This window comes from Melospiza georgiana, chromosome 4 (assembly GCF_028018845.1).
Source record: "Melospiza georgiana isolate bMelGeo1 chromosome 4, bMelGeo1.pri, whole genome shotgun sequence".
Taxonomy (NCBI): Eukaryota; Metazoa; Chordata; class Aves; order Passeriformes; family Passerellidae; genus Melospiza; species Melospiza georgiana.
The window spans coordinates 30,422,012-30,441,800 of record NC_080433.1 but is presented as its reverse complement, the minus strand read 5'-3'; the positions used below and the strand labels follow the sequence as shown (position 1 = coordinate 30,441,800).

Sequence of the window (19,789 nt, the reverse complement as noted above, 5' to 3'; positions counted from 1 at the left end):
ATTTCTCTTTTGACAAAATTGCTTTGCTCTAAAGGAACTCAACATTTCCACGCACTGACCTCTGAGTCACATTGCAGCCAGATCCTTCAGAAAACATAAAGACAGAGCAACCAAATATCACTCTATTCCAGAGAAAAACCTGAATTCTGCAGTGGAAAGGGTTTTAAGAGCAATGTCTCCAGCAGAAGTCAGACTGAGATGGGCATATTCAAACCTTCAGAAAATCTTAGTGCCTTTCCCTACTATTCCCTTCCTGTGTGCTCTTTCGTGTCTTAATGTGCTTCCTCCTGTGAAGATGGGAGCATCCTAACTTGCCAGTACCATGGAATAATGAAGCAAGACTCTTCCTTTCTACCCTCTGAATTACTTTCCCACGGTCTTCACCAATGATACAGCACTCCAACAGGAAACAAATCAGATATTAGGAAAAATTAGGATGTTAGAGGATATCTCCTACACTTCATTCAGAAAATAAATTTTTAGACTGAATCTGGGATAACCGTACTTCATTCCTGAAAAATAAAGCACTGAGAAGTCTTCCACATGGAACTACTCACACCAAAAAGCAATTACACCAGATTAACTGCATTTTACTTCCCATAACGAAACCAGTCACTGGTGAAGGCATGTAGAGGCCATAAATCTCCATTCTTACATAGTAATTAGTAAAGCCTTTCTTCTCTTCAATATCTGCGATATTAGCTGAAACAGGTACATCATCTGGAAGCTGGTCAAAATCACTGTGAAGCAAGAACAGAAGATTTAGGTTACTCATATTGGTAATAGCCTTTGAGATGTCCTATGCCACACAGAGAAAAGATAGGCAATGTTACATTTTCTAATATCAAAACCAAGATGTTAGAAACTCATGGTGTCATTCTCTTCCCCTGGAGGTTTGATCTTGAGATGTCAAATTTCAATAAATTCAGCATAAATCAGTGACCATTGAGAAGATTCATTATGCCTGAAAAATATCCCTCTCATTCCTAGGCTTGCTCAAGGAACAGGACTACAAAACAAACACTTGAACTGCTAAGCTTTTCCTGAGAAATGTGATCAGCTGTGGATGCATTCTTAATCCTTCCTTAATCTAGGAGATTTACAGGAAGAACTCTGCATCAGTGGATCCTATCCTAAGGAGATCATTATACATCATGATTTATGCTGCTATTATTACTGCATTACTGTAAAATATAGGAAACAGTTCTGAGAAAAGAGCTTGTCATGCAAGGTGCTGTAGAAACTGACAGCACAAAGCTAAATCCTAAAAACTTTCTACTCTGTACAAGAGGCATAAAAAATACCACACACATATAAGAAAAGAAACAACAGGATAAGCACAAACAGAAAAAGAACAAAGAAACAAAAGCATAGTATTGTTCTATATCAAAACTATTGGTGCCTACACCAGCTGTCAAAATGTTGTCAAGTTTTCTTGACGATATCACAATAAAGCAAACTCTTAAAGAGGCTTGGAAAAATAAGGCTAGGCTATCAAATATTTGGAGAGAGACCTCCCAGTCACAGCAGGTAAGGTTCATCACAGAATAATTGGAGTTGGAAGGGACCAACTTTCAAAGATCATCAAGTACAACTCTTAATGAATGGCCTGCACAGGGATAGAACATACGACCTTGGCATTTATCCCCCAGTCTCAGCAGATAACCTGAAGCAAGCACAAAGATACTTGTTTGAAAATGTCAAAAGTGTGTGAAGAAACTCATGTTAGTAGGTAAGTTTAGAATAAGCTTTGCAGATCCTAGAAAGAATTGGATTTGAAGTGAGAAGAATCTCTGCAGGAACAGGGATTACTAATGAGCAGCCATATGACCACACAGTCATGTTACTGGTCTATACTGCCCACACTACAAGAAAAGCATGGATTGGCAGATGCTTTTTCCTCTATGACCTTCTCCTTGGTGCAACAGCTTTGACAAGCATCAGACAAATTCACCTTTGCTTCAGTCTTATAACTCAGTGTTGTCAGAGGGGTATTTATATTAACAGCTGAGCAAAAAGCATCTAGAATGACGAGAACAGAATAACAAATGAGATAAAGAGAGACTTCTAAAAGGATCATCTAAGAAATCCCAAGCTGACAAAATGTTAAATATTCTGATAATACAAAAAAAAAAAAAAAAAAAAAAAAAAAAAAGAGTGGTAGCTGTCTCAGTTTATTCTGGTAGGAGAATATCCCAATATCCCAACCAGCGGCTTCCACAAGGCGTAGCCCATTTGAAATGCTGAAGCAATGATGCAACATCTTGCAATAGTTTGCTGTACAAGGAAAATGCCATGAATCAGCACCACCCACAATACTGTAAATACTACCCCTTACTGTGAAGAAGGATGTGGTTATGGAGAGCAAGAGATATAATTAGTCATATCACAAACACTCATCATAAACTCCAGTAAAAGGGAAACTTATTTTGCAGCTATAAAGAGGACAATGACCCACTATGTCCTAGGTTGTGAATATTTCCCACAAAAAGAAGAAAGTCCACGCCAGCAAAAGAAATGGTCTGCTTGACCCTGAGCAGCCTAGTAGTGTGGAAGTTACACACTGTTCTCGTAACAAGAAGCCTTTTAGTATCACCAAAGATGCTTGCATCCAAATCAACCAAACAGATCAGGAGTTACATGAGGCTTGTGGGGAGGAAGGAGCAGGCTATATAACACATTACCTCTTTTCTCGCAGCTGTCGGGGAAGAGACATTGTTCTTCTTAAATCCAGATGACTAAGATCTATTCCTCTACCTCTTGTGCACTTCCTGGTTTAATAGGATGAACATGAAGTCAAAGTAATTCTCCCTGCATGAAACAAGACTCCTTTGCAAGGCCTCAGAGATCTTTTTTTAATGTTTCAGTGTCAGACGATTTCTGCTGTACCTCCCTACCCCCATGAGTTTGAGGAAGTATCAGGGGGGAAACAGTAATAAAGAGAGACTGCTCTGTGATGTCTGTCATGTCTCAAAACTGCCACAATTGAGAAACTGAAAGCCCAAAAAAAAGCAGAAACTATGAGCTACATTCCGTTGTCCACCCTTCACCAAAATATTTGCCTCTGTTGAAAGCCAGTATGAGTGGGCTCAGCAAAGTCTGTTTTGCCTCAGCTAAAATGTCCCCATATATACGTCTATATTAATATTTGTAAACTAGTATGAATACTTCTGATCTCTTCTTGAGGCACTGTGATTCCCAAGGATCCTCCTTTTCACAGACCAAGAGCCAGGAGGTGGAGCTAAAGAATAAATTTTAAAATGGGAGCAGAATGTATCACCAGAAAAATCAGCCTTGTCAAATACCAGGGCATCGGGCACAGGAGATGAGATTTGAAGGACAGATCAATGAAAGTAAGACAGGAGTCCTTTAAAGGCCAGAGATCTTTTTGGCTTCATGTGCTCAAAACAACCCACATTTGCCACATACAAAGACAAGGTAACGGCTTGCCCTGGCTTTTACTCAAACTGTAGTGACAAAGCATTTATATAACATCAGTTGACAATCTTTCAGGAAAAAAGTGATGAGGAAACCATGATTTCTTAACAATATGGCTAAGTTGTAACACAGCTTATCTGCCTTAGTCAAAAACTGTTATGTGCATCCTTGCCTCTCCATTTCAGTCTTTGACTCTCTTCCATTTTTGTGTTCAATATATATTCGCCTCTTTCTCCTCCTTCCGCTGCCAAGAACAAAAATTCCCATCTGAATGGAGCAAAAATCAACCAGCATCCTTCAAAATAAAACTCTATTTACAACTGTAATCATCAGCCTTGAGAGTAACTGCATTGCATTGCATTTTAATGAAGTAAATCCTTCACCCAGCTCCTTTCCATGGCACCATAATAGAATTTGAGGATATAGTGTCTCTTGATCAGAAGAGACCAGGAGAACAAAATTCTGAACTGTATTTTCTGAGTGATCTGCTACTCCACTACATATCATAGCTTTGACAAGAAAATCATAAAAAGGTATCCTATTTTTTTTTCAAATGTCCTGAAAGATAATCTAGATATATTGCAGGTATATCTTTTAATAGACAGAGGATATTGCACAATCCAAAAATATATTTTCATTGTTTATCTAGGGATGTGACTTCTTGAAAACAAGTTGACAGAAACTCTCAGACAAATTGTCTATGCAAATGTTCTGCTGTAAGATGAGTAAAGCAAACTGAAAGCAGGTCAATTCCACTACTCTCCACTAGAGATTACAGGTAGGAATAATACTAACCTGACAGAATAATGCTAAACCTACTAAGAATGTTTATGGTTCTGCAGTATTTTCTTGTTCTGAACTCAATCAGAAAAAGGCCTTGCTTTTCTGACAAAAGGCAGATTTCTACCTCAGATGAGTGGATAACTGATTTTTTCGAGGGATCACCAAGACTGTGAGAATAAGATTGGAAACACTGTTTTGCCATGTTCTTCTGTGCCAAATCAGTGCCTCAACTACCAAATACTTTCTTTCCATTTCTACTATTGTGCTACTATAGTAGAAATAGCAATTTCTATTATTTGGGCTGAGAAAATAGGCTGTCTCTAATCAAATACACATGCTTTCTCTGTTCAAATAATTATTTCATGAATGAAATAAATATCCATTACAAAACTGATATCCTAACAGTACCTGTGTCAGGAGATATGCCTGCACTAGGAAAGTCCCCAGTTTCATCATCTGGCATGGCCAGCTCTCAGTTTTGAGAAAACCCATCTACACACTATGGCTGGCATGGTCATTGTGGTGCTGTGCACCAACCCAAACACATGTGCAAGAGAAGAGAAAGCAGGAATTCATCCAAGTGCAAGGAATATAAAACAAAAATTGGTTCATTAAAGGAGACTACTAAGAGAATCCTCAGATGACTGAATCATGACCATATGCTGCCACCACTATATGCCTCTTCACAGCTCACAATCTTCTCTATTATTTTGGACGTGCCTGTGAGCTGTGAAACTGTGGCCTTCTGTCCAATGCACCTGTTGTTAGAAAACACATGTACAAGGATACACAGCACCCTGGAAATCTGACAGTATCAGCTAGAACCAAACAACCAAAGCAAGTGAGGAATTCTAGTGAGAAATAGGAATGCAGTCCCAAAGCACTAGAGATACATGAACCACCAATAAAAGGTAAACCAAAAAAATGTAGCAGAAATACTCAGCTGAATCAAGTTTGGGTGACAGCACTACATACCATGTCTGCTAGGGCAGCAGCAACTGTATCGTTTTGCTTATCTCTATGGAATAATGGCTTCTTTCTGATGCACTTGATCTTACAAAAGTGCAATGTACTTATGCTCAATCACCAGCCATAGAATAAATCTTTTAAGTGATACGAGAAAGTGAACAAGAATAATATGGTTAAAAGATTCTGATCTCATCACAGATTAATCTGCAAAGGAAGTAACATTTAGCCATAACTGCAAGGAAGCTGAACATCAAATACAAACACATATGGCAGAGTTGGCTTTCAAGATACTTTCACTCAACCCATTGTTTTCAAAGGATATGTGGAATATTTGTTTCTGTAGCATACACATCATTAGCAGTTGGATGCCTTGACTCCTGTGGTTGCTTGAGACTGAGCTACAACTGTAATAACACTGATTTGGGAAGTGTTTGGGGATCTTTTCCATTTTCCTTTAATAATACTTGTACAGACCACCAGCTTTATGGAATGCTTTAATAGACTTTTACAATACTTATTTCCAAATACAGCCATGTATAAACTAGCAATTATTTTTATTATAGCTCATGAATAATTAATTACAGTTCTGTAAAATTTCTGGACAAAAGTTACATTTGATAAGCTATGTCCTGTAATCTTTGGAGCACTTTTGCAGGTAGTGCTACAAAATCCTTAGGAGACAGTTGGCACAATGGTAACTAATAAGACTGTTTCTTTCCTATATGCTTTCAGGACAGTTGAAAAAAAAATTTAAAAAAACAAAAAAGCTGAAGTTGTCCTATCTTTCTGAGCTTGAAACTTAAAAAAAAAAAAAAAACAAAAAAACAAAAAACAAAGAGGGCATAGGTTAAGCTAATTTGTTTTGTATTCTTAATTTGATAATGGTTCAATTAATAGTGTCTGGATGTATGGATATTCTCCCTGTCATGCATTATGTTGGGATTTAAAAAGTCACAGGAGTATGGATTGATAGAATTTAGACATGTTCTTTGAATTAAATCTGGACAGTGTTTCCATGATTGCTTTTTTAGGGTGAAAAGTAGCTAGTAGGTATTTTCAGAAAAATACTCTTTTCATGCCCTGCTGATATAAACACAACTAAATAATCCATCTTGGACTGAAGAAATTTAAAGGTCAGCATCTACCACTGTTCCTGACAGTGAATTTAATGGTGTCTTTTCCAGAATAAATTATTACTCAACACGGAAGAGGTTTATAGAACCAAATCTTAAGGAAAGAGCACCATTTTTTAAAATTACATTCTTCTCAGAATATCAAACTAAATCATATATCGGAATCCTGGATTTTTCACCTCTACTGCTTGAACAAAATAAGGATTTCAGGGGAAAAAAAAACAACAACAAACCAAAAAACAACAACAAACCAAAATGTCAATCTTTGACATTATTTTAATATATTTTAAATAGGCAACCAACAGTACCATTCTGAGGTTTGATAGTTCATTGTTCAATAGGCAGATCTCTCCAGCTTTTCTTATGCAGAGCAATATCACAAGCAGTATTATGATCTTCGTCTCAGTGGAAAACAATTCTTCTTTTAAAATAAAACTGTTTCCTTTGAAATATATACAGGATTTCTTCCTGATAGAATAGAATCACTAAGAATGGAAGAGTTAGAACATGTTCATGTCCTTCATGAACAATGGACATTTTATTCTTGCAGAGCTCAGGTGGATATTTGATACCCAGGACTAGACAAAGTGAGAAAAATGGAAGCTCAGAAACAACAAGAGAACATTTCTTTATCCAGATCATATATGACTTCCTGGATAAAAGAGGTAAATAAGGAAGAAATAGGGCAGAGCTTGTCACTGCTATTGTGCATGACAGATGTGGGCTGGAGGTGGAGCCCTGTGCTCCAGTCAATTTCTCCAATGTCAAAATCTGGTAACTCGCCATTGCAGACAAAGAAGCAGGAAAGTTCCATTCAAGCACTCCTGAGAGAGTTTTGCCTACAACCACCCTTCCAGAACTTTAAAATCTACTTTTAGTGCACAGCAGCAGTGCACCTTTGTGGCAGGATGGTTTTTGTAAGTCTTCTAATCATCTTGAGAACCAAAAATTTGTGTAAGTGATTGCTACTGAAGGCAAAAAAAAATCTGCTTTATCTATTTCACAAGTTCAAAAGACCTGTTAAAGTTACTCAAAAAAAATTTCACTGAACTTCCCCAAATGGCAAAACAGGGTTGGGATTTGCTAAAATTTGTACAGTGATGCATTCAAATCAGCCTACACTGTTCCTAACAGTTTAATTTCCCTATCCATTTGAAGAAATTCTGTGACCAAATTCCTTTTTACCTTATTTAGGAACTTTAGATAAGTGCCTGTAGTTAAGTGAAGCTTTCTGAAAAGTGAAGAGAGACAGGCACCACTGGCCAGTAAATAAGACCTCAGTGGGCCAATTCTCCCTATGAAGGTTTTATGTGTCTCCTAGGAATATACATGAATTATGAAATGACTATATTCCCAGTTTTGTCACCTCAGGTTTCTAAAGGTAAGGTAATAAATCTGTCCCTTGCTGTGGACCTAGTTATTACTGGTACAAAGGTACCTTCTCATTCGGGACTCAGCTATATTTGGATATGCACTTTTACACTGGTATAATTGTCTTTACCCTAGGGGAGTTGTACTACTTAAGATACACTTATATAGTAAAAGAAGCACAATTTTCTGGTGCAGAAATATCCAGTCTGCTCCTTATAGAGAGTTTATGGCTCATTTTCTAATGGTTCATAAATTGGGACAATATTCCTTAATAAAATCAGGAGGCAAGAGGGCAAGAGATTAGGATAGGCAGGCAAGTAGCAAACAGAGAGGCAATAATAGCAAAGTCTGGTGATTTTCAAAGTTCTGTTCTATCTATTCCTCACAACATATACTTACAGCCTGCCTCACCTGCTGCCTCATCTACTGGTCTTTTATCTCAGCCTTCATTCCTTGAAAGATAAACTCGTGGAATGAATGCACCAATTAACATTTCAATAAGCAATTAAATCCCCAGTCAGTGGCTGAACTGTGCATTTCAAGTGTGGAAGACTGGAGTTTATGTCTCCCATACCTCAAAAGGCAGAAGGCTGCCTCTTTATGTGAAACTGGGTCTGATCAAGAGACCTCTTAATTAACTGCCATAGCAAGTTCAGCCCCTGCCTTGCTGTGTGTAATTCCTTCTGTCCTAGCTTTGCCATCTATAAAATAGAGCTGACTAAGACTTTTCTCATGAGGGGGGAGGTGAGAAGGAAAAATGCTCAGTAGAGGTATAATTCTTGGGGAAAATCAGGAAAAAAGTGACAAACTAGAACCATTATCCTTTGCAACCCATCTGCACTCAAAATCACCTGCAGTGCAAACAGAAAACAATACAAAAAAGTTGCTCTTTAAAATGTGCCAGTAATGCTCTGATGCCAGGCCTTAGAACAGATTCCCAAACCTTCAGAAAAGACTGTAGTGGCTAAACTATCACATATGTTAAACAGAGGTAGCCAACAGGCCTGTCCTACTACAGAAAAGAACAAGGAAAGGAAATGAAAAATAACTTTCTGCCCAGAGTGCTATTTAATCTTGGAATGCATCATCGTGCTTGTGGATTGCTTCAGTAATCTGAGCCAAACAAAGGTACCGGAGAACTTTGAAGCTGTGATTTCAAGAAATCAGTATATGGAAATGGTAACAGCTTAAGAAATTCTCTGTCTTCACATACTCTTGCTTTTTTCCTACCTCGCAGGATGGCACACCTGCAAAATACATCAGCTAACTAAGCCAGCTGTAAAAACGGTTTTTTAAGCCACAGATCAATTTCTCAGCCCAGCTCACAGCACAGACATCAACATGATGAGGAGAATGAATGGGGAGGAATACATTAAACAAGCACTGCCTGATAACTTTGTCTTGCAAAAGCATTCTGCTCTGACAACACAGTGAGTGCATGTGTGTGCATGTACAGACCCAAATGACTCATTTTGTCTCCTGACAATCCATCTCCACATGCAGATACTAATGCAACCTCTTTCACCCATGTGCTTCAGGGCAATCTAACAATGGTGTGGCAAGAATTTTACCCCTTCTTTGATGTATGGAAGAAGCCAGAACACACCCCCAAACCATGACCTATGCTGTAATAGTTTTTCTGAATGAGACAGCAGCTACTGAGTTAGTATCTACAGAACACAGCTCCTGAGTAGCTTCTCCTCTCTCTTTAGTGCCTTAGCCCTGTTTGTCACCACTTTATTCATTTGCCACCACTTTATTCATTTTTCCAGATTTCACTACAAACAACTTGTACAAGCTGTTGCACGATGTGAATGCAGTGCCATAACAGCGGGTTTCTCACCAGGAATCATAACACAGGTAGGTGGAAAAGAGGGCAGAAAACTGTATGGCAACAGCACTTTTTCATGATTGGAAAGTGTTTTCCTTGTGAAAAGGCAAAAATAAAACCTCAAAATAAAGGAAAAGGAGGAAGTGAAGGGTGAGTGGGTGGGGGGGAGTAAAAATCAAACATGCCTGTGACTAAGACATACAATAAAATCTATTTACTACCCAAATAATTCTTAGTGCAAACAAGGTGGTTATGACACTCTCAGATATGTCAGCTGAAAAACAGTAAAAGGTAGAGGGGGATTGATGTCCTGTTCCAGTTCTTTCTGTTCCACATCTCACCTCTTGAGTTCTGCTGAATGTGACATTTTTCCCTGGCACCTAATACACAGAACTCTGCTGCTAATTTTGTGCACAGAGTTCTCATGCTGTGTAATTTGAGGCCAGAGACTCCTCCAACAGCCTGCCAGACGGAGTGCACACCCTTCAACACTGCTTCTGCTGCAGAGAAAGGGGGGATGGGACAAGGAAATGAGCCAAACAAGAAACAAGAAACAAGCTTCCAAACTTGTCCAAGATGTTTAGCCAATTTTTGGCTCTTAGATTTATCAGGGATCTATCTCCAGCTCATCCTGTCCAGTTTGTCAGAAGACACATCCAGTTGATTTGCCAGCAATTGCAAATACTCAGTCAACTTAAGATGCACACTTTTCCTTTTTTTCCCCATATTAGATTCTGTCTGGCTGCTCTAAAACTAAATCAGGGTGTTGGCCACAAGGATCTTTCAGTACTGCCCTGATGAGATAGTACAAAAACTGATTTCTGCAATATTATAATCAAGGATTTGAAAGAGAATCTGTTTTCTCTTTCTCCCCATCTTGGTTAACATCTTTGCATCTCACAGAGATAGTCTTTACTGTGATACATTCTACTAAAATGAGAATGGTCAAGTAACCTTCAAAAGATGGGCTGATGTGCTCAGTAGGGGATTGAACTGGATGTCTTCCCATTAACTAACCAGAAAAAACAGACTCCCCTCTTTGCCTCCAGTGCCTTTTAGGGGATCATCACTTCCACACTATTGAATTAATCCATTTTCAATACTACTTACTTCTTCCTTGGTGCTGATATTGCCAGAAGGAGAACACCCCACATTACTCTATTCTCTCCACTCCAATCTTCTTTTTCCTGACTGTATCACAAATAGACAGTGAGGGGACTGTAGGATTAAAAAAAAAAAAAAAAAATAACTTCCCTAACAGAATTGTATCAGTAACTTCTTTTACTGTAAACACTTTATGTCAGAACAAAAAAAAAAAAATAATCTGCACTGCCTAAAGATTTCTTTGGATGGTACAGCATCATCCTCACTAATGCCTCTTCTCTGATAATTATTTTGACCAGCAGTATCGAGCACAAACCTAGTCTGAAAAGAAAAAGGAAGGACCTCAGGCCCTGCTGTACAGTGAGTGCTATGATAATCCACAGACCCATCTGAGACTAATTTAAATCTTTCTTTAGAATTTGAGAAGAGCTGGGACATCTTCTGCTGTTCACCTGCAAGAGAGCATCATGATCTTTGACACCCAGAGAACTTTCTTTGAACTTTCTCTGCAGTTCATCTCATTGTGAAGTATGTGCCTCTGGAGAGAGAACAAGGAAGGGAAGGCTGGGAAGAGGAACACAGTCCTTTATTCTACATCTGGGAAGTGGGATAAACCAAAAATTATATATAAAAGTCAGATAACTTCATATACTGATTTACTTCAATCACTAACATGCTCCACTGAAGAAAAACAATGGAATGAGGGAAAACATAGGGACAATGCACAGCGGACAAAAAGAGTAACATAAAAAGTAAAAATAGGGATGTGTGGAAACAATCAAATGTAAGGAAGAATTGGGAAGAATCTCTCCTTTCTCTAAAGAAATGCAGTACATTTCCAAATTTGACCCACATGTGTCTGGCTATCTAATTTATGAGATGTGAAGCTGACCACCCAGAAGGTTGGCTATAAATTATATCTCTTAGATATGACAATATGATTTATATTAGGAGCTAGGAAGGAAAAACTGATGGAATCCTGACCTTACCCTCTGGGGAACTGCCTGGAATATACTCTCTTGGTACCTGAAAGTCTGTAGATGCCCTGAGGTAGTAATATTCCTTGCCAAGACCTCTGCATCATAATAGGTAATAGATCAGATCCTTTTTTCCACTGTCTGACTGCATGGCTGCCTAGAACAACTACAGTCTCAGATCCACAACAGTTGCAATTTTGCTGACTAAGTTTTACTCAAATCCTTGCTTTTTCCTCTTCTTTCATAGATCTTTGTTGTTTAGCCTTTGTTTCTCTCTCTATACTTCCACTTTGGTTTGTTGGGGATTTTTGCAGTAGCAGAACAGTAGCCAGTAGGTCAAGAGTAATTATTTTTCTTGTCTAGTAAATGCTTATCAGGCTGTATCTGGAATACTATCACTTGTTTTGGACCCTCAAAAACAAGACAAAGAGTGACAGTCTGATAGAGCTCAACCAAGGACATATAACACTGGAGCACACGATATTCAAGGTAAGGTTGAAGTAAATGACTTAGTTTAGCTTAAAAAGGAAATGACTGGGAGGGAGATATAATTGTTACTCCAACTAAACAAAGTGAAATTAAAGAGGAGACACAGCTAGACTCTTCTCCTAGGTGGACAATGAAAGGACAGGAGAGAGAGTTGCACAAGCAAAAAAACTCAGTGGAGATAAGAAAAAATAATTCAACATGCCACTGGAACAAGGGCCTAGAAAGACTGTGGGATCTCTTTCATGGGAAATGTGCAAACTTTGACTAGACAAGTTTAACCTACCCTTTATATTAGGTCACCTTTGAGCTATTCATTGCATATATGACATCTGGTGGCCCCTTCTAACCTTACTTATTCTATGTTCAGATACCAGATGCTATCTTCAGACAACCAAAGCCTCCATCAGAGTTACTGGCCAGCCAAGACAATCTGCTTGACCTAAATTAAAATCTCTCAGGCATTTGGCAACCATGAACGCTTCAGACAGTCTATGATATGGTGTTATAGAATCAAATTTCTTTTATTTAAAAACAAAAAAGAGATGAAACCCACAATTTTCCATAAAATTAACACTTCTAAAATCATTACCTTTAATAACATCATAGTAAAATATATTGATGCATATTCTCAGATTGGAAAGAAGAAGAAATCCACTGATCTCCATGCCTTGCTCATACTTCCTGTCTCATTCATCTGGAAATTCTTTTCTCTTTCATCACCAACTTTTCCCACCTCACCATTTTCCCCCGGAAATGGTGCAATTTTTCATCCCTCCCCAAGCCCATCTTCCTCCTCAACTTACTTTTCTCTTCACATAACCTTTTATTTCCTTTATTGATCCCAACCTTTGTCCGTCTAGCCTTGAACCTCTGAGTTGGAAAATAATTCCTCAAGGCACCTCCCCTAAATAGCAGCTAATTATTTGGCTTTGGGCCTGCACCTGCTTTGTCAGCTCTCTTGTCATCAAGTCTATCAAGTGTGTGGGGAAGCTTTGGAATGACCAAGAAACCTATAAACTGACCTGGTAATCCCAGGGAAAACCTGGTCTGCATTAATGATACTTGTAAAATAATCAAGAGAGCTTGAGAGATGCATAAAGTACCTTTGAGCAGCCTTCCTCAAATGTTCTCTAACACTTCAAGTATTCAGTGCTCCAAAAAGGGGGAGGAGGGAAATATGTCTGCCATGAAAATGAATAGAGAGACTAAAATTATGCACCACACAAGCACTAGACCTGCACTAATTTTATTAGTAACTAACACATTTCTTTGGGTTTTCTTTTGCCTTAGTAGTTTGTCTCCCATTGCCCTCAGTTTCTTTATTGCTCATGCTGTGGCCTTTAGACATCAAGAGTCTTAGTAGAAGAAATAAAACAGTTATAACATTGACCATGCCTGGCATGCTGACACAGGGAAACAAAGGATGAAGAAACATTTACACAACTTGAAATTGGGCTCTTTAGGCTGTTAACTAGTGAGCACTCAGAAAGGCTGTGGAGTTTTATAAATAGACCTGATTCAGAGAACAAGAATCATAGAAAATAACACTTTCACTTAAATACATAACTCCAGCTGGCATTTTAGAGATATAACTTGAAAAGTCAGTGACATTTTGGTCTCAGTTACAGAAAAGTTACAGTTCACATATTTTGAATGCAAGACATGGGGCTTACCAGTCCACCTACATCATCATGAAAATATACAAAGAGTTTATGAACATAACAGAAATTTTATACTAGAAAAATTGTTAATTTATCTCCTCTTGGATCCATATTCTGATTCATCAGAGCAGACCTGTACTTCTAATCTGAATACTTTCTTTTCAATTGTTGTTGCAAAACACAAAAAAATTTGAAAACAAAACACACTTGCTTGACTTGGCAATACAGTTCACATTCTTACAGATGACTCTCTTATGCTTTCAAAGTCTATCAGATTTAGCTAGGCTAACAACAGACACTCTGCTTTTACATATAATCCTTCTGCAAATCTCAATAAACTCTTTGCTGAAATAATAGCCATCCAGCTGCTAAACCCACAAGATAATTAAACACTCTATAAAGGAAATTTCTTTTTAAGCAGATTGAAATGTTATCAAATTATGACTCTCTCTTAGTTTGAATAATAATTATTCAAATACTTTTTTCTTTTTAACCTTTTCTCATGTAAGTTCTCTCTGAGGCCCTTGGGCAATAGAAAAACTAAAAATGTAACTGTGTGATAGCAGAAGGCTATGTGAAGAAGGCAGGGAAAAAGGCATTAAATAGTTACTTCATTCTCATTTAGACTCCAAATCTAGCTTCAGAGGGACTGTTCATAGTCTAAAAGTTAAGGGTAAAGAAGACTTTATCCTTAATTTATCCAAGTGCAAGATCACACTGCCTTTGGCATAAGAATTGTTTCTTGCTATGAGACATCTAAGTACAATACTTATAAAAGGCCTCATTTATAGTGGGATCTAGAAAATTTGATGCAGTATAAAACAAGAGAGAAAGAACATCTAGGAAGAGAAACTTCTAGTAATTTCCAATAAGTCTATTCTCCAAATAAATACCTGAATGAGTTTTCTTGTACTCATTTGGTTCGAGTCTCCATTTTGACTGGACATATGAAATACTGCTTAATACTTTACTAACCACAGAGAAATTGAAGAAGGTGTGGTAGCCTTGCTTAAGAATGTACACTTAAATTTATGCTGACAAGGAAATCCAAAGATTTACAAACATGACAATTTATTTAAAAAATCAACAACAACAAAAAACATAATGGAGAAAATAAGTCAACAATGGCTATTTTTAAAGGACTAGCAGACTATGTAGAACCACAGGAGAAGGGTGTTTGCTATATACTACTGATTCCAGTCAAGATAGCCTCTCTTTCACTTTGGAAAGGGAACAACTCCCTTAATCACACATTTGGCTTTCTTTCTCCAAGTGTCTATATCTACAAAAATCACTTCTTGCCCAAAACCTACCTATTTATTTCTCTAAAATATGACTGTATGGTGTGCTACCATTCTAAGGGAGAGTCTAGCAGATGTTTTTGTTTTGATGTCTCATCTTCAGGCTCCTTTTAAGGAGCTATTAGTCTTCCCAAATCCCCCAACTAAATTTATCAGCAGTTGTTTGCAGCCAAGAGTTAAGCTAAATTAAACTTTGAAATCCCTGTACAGTGTATCAGATGCACTTCTCTTAGGGGAGCAGAAAGTTCCAAATGTTCCACTTACCAAAATGTAGAAGAACTATGTTTTTCTCTATAGGTTTCTCAAAGCTTCTACATATTTTTCAAGATGACCACAATTTCTCTGATTTTATAAGAGCAGGAACTCAGCTATTGAAACAACTTTTCATCTAACTCTGCATCAGGTATGCACTTGCTCTTTTCACATAGGTACATACTCTACTCTACAGGTCTAGATGATGTAGGGAGGAGAAATGTATACACACACACACACACACACACACACACACACACTCTCTCTCTCTCTCTCACTCTTAGGTTAAGGCTGCAGGCGTGCTTGAGGCATCTGTTCCAGGAGACACCCACAGTGAAAAGGTATTTATCTACATCTCTCTCTCTCAGCATGTATGTATCCATTCCCCAGCCTTCATCCTCACACAATCAATCATTCCCTTGTTTGCTTGTCTCACATACTCATAAGTACTTACTAGAACAGATATTTCTCCTAGTCTTAGTGAGTAATAAAATACACAGTGCTTTAAAAGTTTGTATGTCAATACTTGGTTAGCTTTGGTGACCATATTTTATAATTCCTCATTCCAGAACTGTATTCTTCTGTGGTTCTTCCATGTCAGAAGATGGACAATTATGTATCCTTACATACACACACACACAAAAAAAACCCAAAACCAAAACAAACACCACAACAACAAAAAACCCCTCAAAACAAAACCACAAAACAAAACATAACATGACAGTCCAGTATGTACTCTTTCTTATAAACAATAAAAAAGCACATGCATAGAATACGGATGCTTAAGAAGAAACAGCATAAGAGACAAATCTTCTACCTGGTTTTGCCTTTAGATTACAATCTAAAACACCAGTAGTTTTCATCAGTCACTGATATCTAACAAGAGATCAGTACCTACATAGATTTATGGTGTCAATGAAACTCCTAACCAACTGGCCTTCTCTCTGCAAAGTAATTATTCAGTGCTACTAATTGATCCCCATCACACTGCAGTTCCTGAGAAAAGCTCTAGAAAAGAACCATGGTGAACTCTCCATTAAAAACACCACAAGAGTCTCAATGACAACTGCAGAAGATGGCTCAGATCCTCAAAAGACATCTGAGTTGAAACTGCAGCTCTCTGGATGTAAAAGCAATTCTTGCAAACCAGGTTACATTAAACTGGTGAAATAAAAACAAACTTCCTCTCCCAAGACTTCATAGCATTTGCCCTGAGGCCAAATCAAAGATTTGCTCACAAAATCATTTGTCTATCTCTCACACCAGTTTTGGGGTTTATTTCAGGAGAGAAATTGTCTGTGAAAAGTGTGATTTCTGCTGTCTTCATTCCCATGGCTACTAGAAACTGCTAGAAAGGGAATTGGGCACATCACACAAAATATCAGGTTAACAAATACCAACACAACAGCTCAGAGAAAGAAACACTTTATCACACCTTCATCCTCCCATATCACACTAAAAGAAAAGGGAAAGAAACCAACAGAAAACTAGCCAAAACCATGAAAGGCAATCAAATACATCCTTCAGAAACGTAAGCTTATCTAAAAATAGTATGAAAGGTTAAGCAAGTCTCTTGGTTTTACTTAGAGCAGTAATAAAGGTCTTTGTAAGGGATTTGCACAAGTTCTGTGCTGTTACAGTAGCATCTGTCTCCTCACTGCTGGAGAAAAACCGTGGCAAGGATTTAGAGCATGTATAACCAGAGAGAGGAATCATCTGTCATTCCCTCACGGGGCATTAGCAAACTTTTGCTCTCCTGGGAGAAGGAAGAGCCCCACTCCTCCCCCTGTCTCTTGTGAACACAGCTTTAAGCATTTTTTCAATATGCTTACGAATACAGGCTTATGAATAATGTTATTAATTGGAACAAATCTAGTTCTATTTAGAAGGGGTGAAAGAAGCCCAGCTGAAAAGAGACAATGTTCTGTGCAATAAACAGGGTGAATATGGTAGTAAAGAAGGAGTCAAGTAACAAACAAATCCTCTGTGTGAAAGGAATGATCTCTTTGCTCCACCCAAGTGCAACTGCTGTCACAAGCTATATTTGTCATCAAAAAGAAAAGGATGGTCCATTTTGGATTATACCATCCCAGGACAGGATGTAACATGCAATTTCTTGTGCCACTATACTGTGTGGTCTCATGTAAACAGTTGATTTGTTGGTGTTTCACTTGCCTGCCCTTTAACAGGAGAAAGTCCCTGGGCAGCCAGGCCATAGTAACAGAAGACATAGAAGCACATTACCTCTGAGATCAACAAGGTTTTTAGTATGCCCTGGTATTTGCTTTTTCCTTCACAAATTACAGAGCGTAATTGTCAACAGAAGTGCAGAAAAAAGAACAGAGATTATAAATTTCAGAGGCAAAATGCTGCCAAAATGCTGACACATCACTTGTGTCTTACAAGTCTCTGCAACATCCACAAGCTAGTTATTAATGATCAGTTTTCTGAAATATCTCATTCTTCTTCAAGACAGAAGCTTCTGTGTCCAGTGAGATCAAAACTCAAAAGGCTTGGAAGGCTATTGCCTCTTACAAACAACCATCAAAATACCAAAGCCTGAGCCTAAAGTGATGATGCATCTCTACCAAATGCACTGATGCTCTAATTCTAGATTACAATTTCTCTTACCTACACAAGGCATATACACAAAATTTCAAAAACAGGAATTCAAAAAGGCCCTGCAATAGGATGATTTCTGCAAGAGATTGCCACCATGAACCTTTTGCAGAAGGAAAAACAATACAAACATCCAAGCAAAAAAATTATGCCCATGATGAGGATCAATTCAGATCCTCAGATGTGCAAAATATAAAAAACCATAAGTTTCTATAAAAATGGTTAGTCCAATAAATCTATTTCCTTTTTGCAAATCATTTTTAAGTAGTAGGAATAAACTTTTTCACTTTCATAGGGAAATAAAGAAAACCCCATACATAAAATTATTAACAATGTGATGATTATCAGAAGGAATATCTAAAAGGAAATTGTAAGTTGAGATACAGTGGAAATGGCAGGGGAAATATACTTCCCTTAGGAGTACACCTGTGACTCTTTCTTTAATGTTTTTTTCTCCTGAACACAGAGGATAAGGATTTTACAAGAGATAAATTCAAATTTTCAATTTGACATTTGCCTGAGGGGATCCCAGGTGAGTGCTGCTGGATGAGCTAACACTTGAATGTCTGTCCATTCTCTTAAGTTTAGAACAGGTCCCATTCTCTTAAGTTTAGAACAGGTAGCCAGAGCAGAGATTTCCTTCCTGTAGCCTTCCATTTAGGCAACCTAAAGATATAGAGAAGTGAAAACACAGGAGAATTCAGTGTTTGGGTCAGATTCAGACCATGAACAACATGGAGATATTCTTTTAGTGCAAATAAGATTGTTTTGTGTGTATTTGTTTATTAACAACTGTACTGATGCTGTTCAACTCATTTCATTAGAGTGACTGAAACAGCATTTCAGAATAATGACTTTTTTTTACTGTCATTCACCTTAGCTGGATTCAAATAATCACTTTAACTTAAGAAGATATCTCATTTACCAATTGTGTAAATGGAAGAACTGTTTTCTAATGAAATATTGACAATAAATAAACAGCTGACACCAGAGTGCTCCTGTTCTGGTAATAGTTATAGACTTCTTTATCTAACAATTTACATTTGGGATGTGTTAACCCAAATTAACAGCATGGGTTAACCCATGTTAACCCATGATACCTTTACAAACCTTTGACTTTTAAATCCATCTCACTGGGTATTAATATCTTTGAAATTAATTACAAGTGCATTAATTATTTTTAAGGGAAAAAAAGACAAGAAAAAGAAAGGAAAAAATTAGAAAAAAATAAGAAAAAATAAAAAAACCCCAACAGATTAATCAAAGAATGACTATCAAAATTTGGGTTACCATAGGATTCCAGCTGCTAAAACTAAAGTCCAATTTCTCCAAAAGCTGTTTACCCTGATCTAAATACTCTGACTGTTCTCCTACCAGCAGCCTAGTATAAATAGGAATAAGTAATGAAACCATCTTTCTGCTGTGCTAGTTTTTCTGGAATATAACCCCTGTGGTAATAATTACATGGGGCTTATCCATCCCAGTGTGAACACCACCCAAGTGTCAATTATGACAAATGTCTGATACCCACAAGTGTCTGTTGCAAAGAAAACCAACTGTTTCCATTCTCTTAACCTTGGGGTCAGGGTTTCCCACTGGGACTAACAGCTTTTTTTCCTGCTGTAAATATCCATTTGAAGTTGCTAGGAGGTGTTATGATACACAGACCTACTCTTTCAGCACTTGCTTTTTTCTTCTTTGGTAATTTGAACCTAACTCTCACCAGGGGTTTACACCTATCTCTGGGTTTTTATTTGTATTATCCCCTCTGGGTGAGACATCTCACTTTCTTTTCCACACCATTTGCAATACAAGCTGGGGAGTCCCCAAAGCCCACTGGTAGCATGGACTAGTAGTGACC

The 19,789-nt window shown here is 37.8% G+C and overlaps 1 protein-coding gene across 1 annotated transcript in view; it reads right to left on the bottom strand.

Annotated features, from left to right (window-relative positions):
• NCF4 (neutrophil cytosolic factor 4) overlaps positions 1-19,789 on the bottom strand; it is a 39,102-nt gene that overhangs the window by 10,629 nt on the left and 8,684 nt on the right. The window contains exon 2 of the mRNA XM_058021965.1: positions 656-740. Within this exon, the coding sequence (XP_057877948.1) occupies positions 656-740 (85 nt within the window). The remainder of the gene's footprint in view (positions 1-655; positions 741-19,789) is intronic.